The sequence below is a fragment of the Stegastes partitus genome, unplaced genomic scaffold (genome assembly GCF_000690725.1).
Source record: "Stegastes partitus isolate 25-593 unplaced genomic scaffold, Stegastes_partitus-1.0.2 Scaffold2009, whole genome shotgun sequence".
Lineage (NCBI taxonomy): Eukaryota > Metazoa > Chordata > Actinopteri > Pomacentridae > Stegastes > Stegastes partitus.
The window spans coordinates 46,214-56,522 of record NW_007579740.1 but is presented as its reverse complement, the minus strand read 5'-3'; the positions used below and the strand labels follow the sequence as shown (position 1 = coordinate 56,522).

The following is a 10,309-nucleotide window of genomic DNA, read 5'->3' as shown; positions in this document are numbered from 1 at the left end:
GGAGACCCCTGCCCTAACGAGCCCCACTGTGTCAGGGGGGAGCACTAACGACCCACATAAGGAGGGGGAGGAGCAACAAATCCCCAACTGAAACCCAAACTCAGGTGTTAATGGCTCCTTAAGGATATCAGTATGTGGAACTCCCAACTAGTCAGTCAGAGCTGATGAAGCCTCTTGGATGAGAGGTGGAACGTCCTCAAGAAAGTCCAGTTGCTATGATTAATCTAGGAGAATAACCATGACCTGGAGGACTGAGGATCTTCATAGACATGTAGCTCCATATAAAAACTACTTCAGGTGTTGCTGTCAGAGGTAGAACATACAACAGAGTGTTACTAGTTTTCCACAGACGTCGGGAATAAAGTCGTAATTTTACGAGAATGCAGTAAACATGAAGCGTCTCCTGGTCTGTGACACTGATGCTGAAGGACAACTTAATGCTCCACGGCCCTCATGTCAACAGCTTTCTTCTAAAACAACCGGTTGACACTCGTGAGAGGAATAAACAGCTCATTAAAACTTTAGTCACTTTATTGTCTGCAGATAAACTCAACAACAGAACCATCATTTCTCTCCAAACAGACATTATTCTTGGATTTTTTCCAAACCCTGCAGATGAAGTCGTTGAACATTCTAATGTAGAACCAGGTTGAGGTGAACTGGGCCAGTGCTGGACGTGCTGCTGAACCGGGTCTCTGACTGGTTCCCTCCAGGACTGGGTCAGAAAGCTGCTGAATCGATGATCGGTTTCGTGAGAGGAGCTTCTCGACCTCAGATGCTGATTTATGATGGAGATAAACGTGTTTATGGCTCGGTCCGGTCAGCGTGACCGCCAGCGCCGGTGGATGACTGAAAACAAACATGATGGATGTCATATCAGATCAATCAAATCCAGTTTATTGTCATGCTCTGGTTCATCCACGGTAGTTCAGGCAAGATAAGAGAGAGTTTCTTCAGGATCCGGTGACTTAGAGCAATTTAAATAAACAAGTGTTTGCATGTCTGGATCAGCAGTTTAGCATCTGACACTCTGGAGGTTCTTCCTTTAACGCTCCGGAAACGTTTGCCCGATGGCAGCGGTTCAAACAGTTCATGGAGCGGCTGTGAGGAGTCGCTGACAATGTTCAGGGTCCTGCTCTGGAGAAGTTCTTGGACAGACAGAGGTGAAGGAAACTCTGATGCTCCTCTCAGCTCCTCTGACTGTCCTCTGCAGGGCTTTTCTGTTAGATGACAGATAATAACTTTTAGTTCACGTGTTGACTGAAACAAACCTGTGAATAACGTCCACATAAGAAACCAGTGTTTCACTAACAGGACCTTGTTCTATGACAGCATGTGCCTGTAACATGAAACTGCTTTGCTGGATTTAAATCTGCTAAAAATTTTTAAATAGATATTTACCATCACTGTCACGGTTTTTAAACGCTTCACTATTTAATTGTTTTTTAACCTATTTTTGTGGCTCCCTCGCTGCCACCGTTTTTGACTGATTCCAGCACTTTGACATTATTCCATCTATTCTAGGAGGGAGCTACACCTGTACTGACTCAGAGTTCAGGTGTATCACAGGAAAGAGCTGCAGGTTCAACTAACAGGAACTAAAGTGCATTGTCCTGTATTCCAGCAGCTGCATGTAGAGGTGAACGCTGCGACTCTGTGGTGTAACCGAACCGATAAAAGGATCAATAGCTGCCGCTCAGGTCAAACTTATCACGTCTGAGTGTGCAGTAAAAGCCGGTGTCATCAGTCCGCTATCAGCGCCGCCGTCCACGCTCACTAATCAGCTCGTTTCATTACTTCAGCGTTCTTCGTGACCTTTAGTTCTTCACACTCAGCAATGCCGAAGCGGCTTCATGCAGAAAAGCCGAAGCTTCACTGGAAATGATTATCAGGACCCCTGCTGTGTTCTTCACCAACAGGTTCAGCATCAACAGTTACAGCAACTCAGCTAATAGACAGGAAAAGATCTGTTAAATGATCCCAAACATGCCATAAATATGTAAAAAAAGAAAAGGAAAACACATCAAAATTCACACTAGACTGGTGGAAACAATCAAGAGAAACGTCACTAACAGGTTCAACATCACAAAAACAGCATCACTATTTATTTCTAAAGCTGTATTTAAATCAGTTCACAACATAAAACATCCAAGAACTTCAACAGGAAGACCTACAGAATGAGTTTATAGGAAGAAAAGCCAGCAGAATCTGAAACGGAGAAAGTAATTTATTCATATTAATTATTTCCAGCTTTTGAAAATAATAATCAGACCAGCTGCAGGTTTTATTTTGAACTAATTACAGCATCTTCTACAAAAACACAAACATTTTATAATAAATCAACAGATGCATTCAGTTGTTTTAATAAATATGAAGTAATAAAAACGTCAAAATTCACCCCAAAGGTCAAAACACACGTTTGAGTCGCTGTTATTTAGTGCAGAAGCTGCGTTTGTAAAGTCAACACATAATCCAGAAGGAAGTGAAGTGACGACGAAGAACCCAACAGCAGAACCCGGCTTTAACTCAGAAAAACAGCTGAAGAAGGAAAAGTTCTGCAAAGAAACTGACAGAAAACTTTATTTCTAAATCTGTATTTAACACAACATCACCGCAGCACACGTCAGATAGGAAGATGGAGACCCACAGAACTATATCACAGAGAAAAAACACAAACCAAGACTCCCTCTGAGCAGCTCCTGAGTGACCTGAGCAGAACCAGGTCCAGGCAGAGCGGACCTCGGCCTCGACCCGCTGGGTGAACACAGCAGCTAAACAAAGGAGTGTATGTGCAGGATGTTGTGTTTCAGGATGGAAACGTGGCTGGAGACGTACGATTTACCAAATGAAAGCAAAGCGACGCTCAAACACTTTCAGGTTTAAAACCAGAAACACTGAAGCAGCTCGTCAGACGGGTCGGTGGCAGCAGAAGATTAGAAATGTGACCTCTTATCTGATTACCTCCGGTCACGGTGTCGTCATCTGACCCACTAAAGACAAGAAAACACGTGAATCTGCGGAGAGGAGCCTCAGCCATTCATGTGTTTAGTTAACCTCCAGCGATTTAGATCATCTGTGAATCACTTTTTAAAATTAAAAAGCATCTAAATTCTGTGTCTGCAGCTTCTGTCCTCCTCCATGACAGCAAACTGAAGATCTTCAGACAAAACAGGACATTTGAGGAAACTCTGGTCCACATTTTTTAAGCAGCTGTTCGAGTCATCGAGAAAATATTCTAGAGATTAGCCGACAGTAAAGATAATCATTAGCTGTATCAGTTTCTGCACCTTTGTTCTTTTTTCTTTTTGTAGATAGAAAAACATCCAAAACTAACTTATTCAATTCCACAATAAAAGTTTAGGTTTATCACACTTTCAACTGGTTTTAATAATAAAATAGGGAACCACACGTGCACGTCAGCGCTCAATTTTATCGACTTTTACTTCAGCCTGGAATATGCAGATGGTTTTATAGAATATCATTGTGATATTGACAAAAGAGGAACAACATTCATCACAGTTTGAATTAAAACCCATCAGCTCTGGTTGGAGGTCATGAACCTCTTCAGAGTATCTGTCATGGTTGCTGCTAAACTCCCACAATGCTCTCTGCTGCCACCATGAGCTGTAGTCTGAGTGACGCCTCCTCTGGTCTCTACAGGATTAAACAGTTACAGGCTCCACCTGGTGGAACAACCAGGTACTGCAGCTGGTCCATGATACCTTTACTGACATGTAGAGAATACAGGTTTACTCCATCTGTTGGAGCCTCAGAACATCCTACCCTCTAACTCTACATCTACCCTCTAACCTCACATCTACCCTCTAACTCTACATCTACCCTCTAACTCGCGTTTAGGCAGGGTTCTACTTCAGGATAAGGTTCCACCTACAGAACATGAGGAAACAGACTGGAGGCAAAGACGCAGGTTTTATTAATGTGTTGCAGAACTATTCAGTAGAGATGACCTGATCAAGTTTGTTTCAAGTTTCAGGTTTTGGTTCCAGGCAGCACCTTTGTTTGTCTGTGTGCAGTCAACTACAGAACTTGTGCGTTTCCTCTCTGACTGAGTCTCTGTTCCAGGATGCAGCTGGCTGGTGGTGGTGGCGGCGGTGGCGGCGTCGCTCAGCGGCCTGATGTTGGGCTATGAGATGGGCCTGACCTCCGGCGTCCTGCTGCAGCTGCGAGGCGTCCTGTCGCTGTCCTGCCGGGAGCAGGAGCTGCTGGTCAGCTCCCACCTGCTCGGCGCTCTGCTCATCTGCCTGGCCGGAGGTCCGATCCTCGACCACTACGGCCGCCGCTGCTCTCTGCTGCTGAGCGCCGCCCTGGTGGTCGGAGGGACCTTGGTGCTCGTCGCCATCACCTCGCTGGCTGCACTCACTGCAGGCCGGGTGATTGTCGGCATGGGAACCTCCCTGTCTGGGACGGCGGCATGCCTCTACATCGCAGAGATCTCTCCGCGGGAGAGGCGGGGCCTGCTGGTGACGCTGTACGAGCTGATGCTGGTGGTCGGCGTGATGCTGGGCTTCGGCTGCAGCTACGCCTTCGCCGCGCTGCCTCGCGGCTGGGCCTACACCTTCGGGCTGGTCATCCCACCGGCGCTGCTGCAGATCGGTGCGCTGCTGTTCCTGCCGCCCAGCCCTCGCTTCCTGGTGGCTCAGGGGAAGGTGGAGCAGGCCAGGGCGGTGCTGGCCAGGATGAGGGGCGGAGTCACGGAGCAGGTGGAGGTGGAGCTCAGGGACATCCAGGGGGGGCTGAAGGAGGAGTCGGAGCACAGCTTCTGGGAGCTGTTCAGCAGCAAAGCCAACCTGCGGCTCCGCCTGCTGACGGGTGTAGCTCTGGTGTTCCTGCAGCAGGCGACCGGGCAGCCCAACATCCTGTCCTACGCCTCGCCGCTCCTCCGCAGCGTCGGCTTCAACAGCGACGCCGCAGCCACGCTGGCCTCCACCGGCTTCGGGGTGGTCAAGGTGGTCTTCACCATCCCCGCCGTGCTGCTGGTGGACCGGGTCGGACCAAAGAGCTTCCTGTGCGTTGGCGCCGTGGCGATGGGGATGTCTTTGGCTGCCCTCGGCACTCTGACGCTGCAGAGCCACACCCACCTGACCAGCCTCTGTAAAAGCCAGACTGAACTGAACCACACACACATGTTGTGGGATTTCAACAGAACCGCTCTGGACTGGGACGACATGGACGTTCTTCCTAGTCACCTCCAGACTGAGTGGCGCGGCGAGGAGGCAGCAAGGACGGAGGACCAATCAGGAGGAAGGACTCCTGTGGAGGTGTCCTCGTCACTGAAGTGGGCGTCTCTGATCAGCCTGCTGCTGTATGTGGCAGCCTTCTCCATCAGCCTGGGGCCAAGTAAGTCCAAACTGAGACAATATTTACCCAAATACACCCTCAGTGTGTCTTTAAAACAAGTGCTGCAGATCTGCATGTCAGCGCGCCGCAGTCGGCTGTCCAGCTTTAGCATTTAGCCAAACTGTATTACCGACTGTTAACCACATAAAGTCAAGTAGATCTGACCAGAGTTCCTCCCGAACCTCCTCCAGAACATCTGGTTCTTTATCTGCAGTAGCTTTATCTAATGACCAGAGTTCTACCCAGAATTATCAGTGCTGATTATGTAGAAAGTTGTGTTGATCACATCTTCTTAGCTTCATGGCCTCCTAACTTCTCCTGAGTGGTTCTGATCGACTCCAGCTGCTGACTCCTCTGATCCAGTTTAAACAGAACCATCTGATCCACTCATTAGACTCAGACACAAACACTACAGTGGGAAAGTCTGAGGAGCTCAGCACAGAGCTAGAAAAGTTCTGTGGTCAGATGGAACAAACACTGTCTGGAGGAGAGAAGGTGAGGCCTTTAACCGCAAGAACACCAAACCTACCATCAAGCATGGAGGTGGCAGCATCATGCTCTGGTTCTGTTCTGCTGCCAGTGGACCTGGAGCTTTACACAAAGTCAATGGAACAATGAAGAAGGAGGATCACCTCCATGTTGTTCAGGAAAACCTCAAACCATCAGCAGAAGGTTGATCTTGGACACAGGTGGATGTTCCAACCAGACAATGAGCCCAAACACACATCAAAGTGGTGAAGAAATGGTTCCATCAGGCTGGAATGAAGGTTCTAGACTGGTCTCCCCAAAGTCCTGACTGGAACCATCCAGAACCTGTGGACTGATGAAGAAACAAGTCTGAGTCAGAAAGACGACAAGTTTAGTTGAACTGCAGCGATTCTGTCCAGAGGAGTCAGAGATGAACCAGAAGCTGGTGGACGGAGACCAGAAGAACCCGACTGAGGAGGACATGGACGTTTAACCAGATGTTAGAAATACTGTCTGTGTATTATTGATCCAGAAGAACTTTAATGAATCTATGAAAGAACCAAAATACAGGATTGTTTTAGTGACAAAGATTCATGTTTCAGTCGTTCCATCAGAGAACATTCAGAGTTGTAGGAGTCACTGGAGATTGAAGACTGACATGATGAACATGAACTTTACATGTGTAAACATCATCACTACTCGTCTTGACAAGTTTTTCCTGTCTTTTCATTGGTTCTGTCCCCTCACGTCCTCTTCAGTGGTCTATGTGGTCCTGAGCGAGATCTTTCCGATGGGGGTTCGAGGTCGAGCTGTCTCTGTGGTGTCGGCTGTGAACTGGGCCACCAACCTGCTCATCTCCATGACCTTCCTCACCATCACAGGTTGGTTTCATGGTGGCTGTAATTAATAACCAACGAGTGAATCAAGACACGAAAAATCAGCCTGAGCTCCTCAGAGTCAGATGATTCCTGATCCTGACTGCGACCACGGTCTGAACACGTGACTGTAGTTTTGTTCAGCATGACATTTTTCTATAATTTTTGGATAATTTGGGAATTTTTTTATGTCATTCTAAACATTTTGTGAGTAAGTCTGAACAAGTTTTTGTCACTTTGAACAAGTTTTTGTCATTTTGGAGAACCTTGAATCATTCTTGACATTAGAACCATTTTTGACCATTTTTAAGTGATTTTGAACACGTTTCTAATCATTATGGGCATTTTAAAGCCATTTTGTCCGATGTTTTGGTCACTGAGGACATTTTTGAGCCACTGCGTGTTGGATTTTGTCAGTTTTGCAAATTAAAAAAGAAACTACTGCACAATTCTGAGCCATTTCCAACATTCAACATCGTGCTGATGATGCTGATCCTGCAGAAATCTAAGAACACGTTTTTGCTGATTTCAGAGAAGATCGGCGTTCCCAACGTCATGTTCCTGTACGCTGCCATGAGCTTCGTCCTGCTGGTGTTCATCATCCTCTGCGTCCCGGAGACCAAAGGTCGAACTCTGGAGGAGATCTCCAAAGAGCTGGCCAAGAAGTGAGCAGCAGCTTCAACGTTGTCGTCTGATCCGGCCGGCGAGCCGATCTGTGGGTCTGATTCTGTTTCTGCTGTTTCTGCTCCGACAGGAAGAACTTCCAGCTGAGGCTCTGCAGGAAGGTTCGGCCCAAAGAGAGTCTGATGGACAGCGGGACCAAGACTCCAGCCGACGTCTGAGTCCTTCGGCTGCGCGGACTTTTTAACCATCACAGTTAAACTACAGTGGCTCACGGCCTGCAGCTGCTCCGTCTGCGTTTGGGGAGTTGTTAGATTCAGAAAACTCAGGGTCAACACCAGGATCAGATGATCACACAACAATAAGAGCGTAAATGTGTATGAGCTGCAACATTAAAACCAGCTGCCAGGCTCCTCTCTGATTGGTCAAGGCCTCTGAAGGGGTCTTGTGGTCCTCTCTGATTGGTCCACAATCCTGTCCTACTTTTCAGGTCTGTTGTCAGTTGTGTTGCGGGTTTTGGTGACTTTGCATCTTTTGAGTCTCTTGTAGTTGTTCTTCATCTCTTTACAGTTTGTTTGTGTTTGTTTTGTGTCTCTTTGTGGTCGTTTTGCATCTCATTATGGTTTCTTTTTTGGTCATTTTTCCATCTCTTTGTGGTTGTTCTTCACCTCTTTCGTTTCCTTTTGCGTCTCCTCGTGGTCCTTTTGTTCCGTTTTAACCACTACATACAGGAAACACAACACAAAATGTGCTGGAGATGTTCTGATCCGGTTTTCTGCCATCACGGTTTGTTAAAGTCTCTCAGACCTTCACGCTGCACATTTTACCTGCTTCAACACCTGCAGCCTCATATGTCCACCTACTGGTTTTAATGTTGTGGCTCACTGGTGTTTATACGTTTTTACATCTTTTCTCGAGGCCCCTTGAATGAACCCAAACATCCTTCAGTCTTTATCTTGTTTTTTTTTTTTTTGTCCTTGTTGATGAATAACTACAGTTTGCTGCCGTGACTCTCTGTAAAAAACCAAACTCTGATCAGCACAAACTGCCGCTCGTTCAGCTCGCTCTGCTGGAGGTCAAACTCATTCCTGAACGTTTCACAATAAAAGCGCCTCCCCCTCCTCAGCTGCAGTCGACCGGCAGAGCCCAGACCAGTCGCACCAGTTCTGTTGCCACGATGACGCAGAGTCGCTCAGGAATGAGAGTTCTGGCACAAACACGACCTCTGCCGTGATAATCTAACAGTGTTGTGAGAAGTTTAAGTGTTTTTTTACTTGTCAGTGGTGCCAAAACTTACACAGTCAGAGGAATGTTTTCAGTCAGTTAAAACTGCACTTTTTAAATGTTTTTTAAAGCAGAAATGTGTTTCCAGGGTTTGGAAGTAGAACCTGCTGCACTGAGATCAGGTTCTAGCAGAACAACAGACAGTAAAGCACACTGTGGCCTTTTCAGCAGAACTTTATTTTTATACAAAATACAAAAATTCAAGTGTCACGAAGCTTCGGCTGACACCGGTTCAAAAAGTCGTCACATCCTCTGTCAGGTTCTGTGGTTCTGTACGTACACGTCGTCAGTAGAACATGTTTGTGTTTTAGACCATCTGAGCTCCTTGCTGCTGGGAAAAAAAACTCACAACTGTGTCACGAAGCCTCCTGACGAGCTGCCCGACGAACCTGTGAGACGCTTTTCTAATCGCTTCTTCAATCCATGTTTCTGCTGCGGTTCTTGGACTGTGTTTCAAAAAACTACTTCATCCAATAAAAAGCTCATTTTAAATGTTAATAAAGCAGCAGGTGTGTTCTGTGAAAGCCGACGAGATTCCTGCGAGCCGAGTTTAAAAACCAACGTTAGCAACTAAAACCAAATAAACACGTTTATAACAAACCGATAACCGAACAAACGAGAAAATCAAGACATTAATGCATCCTGTGAGCAGGTTTGTGTAACAGTCTGGGTTATTCTGGACGAACTGATGAGTGGTTTGGTCTCTTTAGATGTGGATCGCTGTTTCCCAGGACGAGATCTGCGGCTTACTGTCGCAGAGGAGGAAAGAAAACAGAAAATATTCACATTTAACGAGCTAAAATCGGAGCATTTCTTTTTAAATAGTTGGAGATGATTCAGCTCTGGTCGGGTTCTGTTCCTCCGCCTGCCGTTTGTCTCTTTGAACGACGGTAAGCGTGAAGCAGAGATTCTTGTTTCGATCGATCCACGGACGGAGATTCTGCGGAGAAACGGGACGACTGGCTGTTTGAAGGGTAAAAGGAGAGTCTGCAGTGAGAAGCGTGGAACGAGTTCAGCTGTTTGTCTGCAAACACGTCCTCAGCTTCTGCTCAAAGTCCGGAAGACGTTCGCAGGTTCCGGCTGTTAAAACCAAAAAGACCCAACAACAACATTAAAACCGTGAAGGACTCCAGCGGGTCCAGTCTGTAGTGATAAATCGATCCGAGCTTAAGGTGCTTCCTCGTCAGACTCCAGTTCTCGGTCTTCACTTGCAGAGCGGCTTCTTGCACTCGAACAGCAGAGGATAGACCTCCTCCACCGCTGTGGCCACGTTCTGCACATTTGGTCCTAAAGCAACAGACGGTGGGACAGAAGAACGTATATGAGCGCAAAAAAGCAGCAGAAACACCAACAGAGAGCAGCAGGTAACATTAAAACTGTTGTGTGTAGGTGTGAAGTCTGCAGGTGGATTAGTTGGTAGATCATCAGCAGCCCTCCAGCGTTCTCATAAAACGCAAAAAGATGTCAAATCGCCACTAAAGGACACAAAACCACCACAAAAAGATGCAGAATCATCATAAAAAGACAACAATTGGCAAAAAAAGATGGAAAACCATCATGAAAATATGCAAAATCCCAACAAAAAGAAGCAGAATAGTCACTAAAACAAGTAAAACCACTACAAAAAGAAGCAGAATAGTCACTAAAACAAGTAAAATCACTACAAAAAGAAGCAGAATAGCCACTAAAACAAGTAAAATCAC

General features: G+C 46.5%; 2 protein-coding genes across 2 annotated transcripts in view; one reads left to right on the top strand and one right to left on the bottom strand.

Moving 5' to 3' along the window:
* The window catches only part of slc2a12 (solute carrier family 2 member 12), a 9,422-nt gene extending 318 nt beyond the window's left edge, over positions 1–9,104 (top strand). Inside the window, exons 2-6 of the mRNA XM_008303452.1 lie at positions 4,084–5,358; positions 6,585–6,707; positions 7,234–7,366; positions 7,456–7,923; positions 7,979–9,104. Of these exons, the coding sequence (XP_008301674.1) occupies positions 4,084–5,358; positions 6,585–6,707; positions 7,234–7,366; positions 7,456–7,543 (1,619 nt within the window). The 3' untranslated portion in view covers positions 7,544–7,923; positions 7,979–9,104. The remainder of the gene's footprint in view (positions 1–4,083; positions 5,359–6,584; positions 6,708–7,233; positions 7,367–7,455; positions 7,924–7,978) is intronic.
* Positions 8,765–10,309, bottom strand: part of tbpl1 (TBP-like 1) — a 9,018-nt gene continuing 7,473 nt past the window's right edge. Inside the window, exon 7 of the mRNA XM_008303453.1 lies at positions 8,765–9,982. Within this exon, the coding sequence (XP_008301675.1) occupies positions 9,811–9,982 (172 nt within the window). The 3' untranslated portion in view covers positions 8,765–9,810. The remainder of the gene's footprint in view (positions 9,983–10,309) is intronic.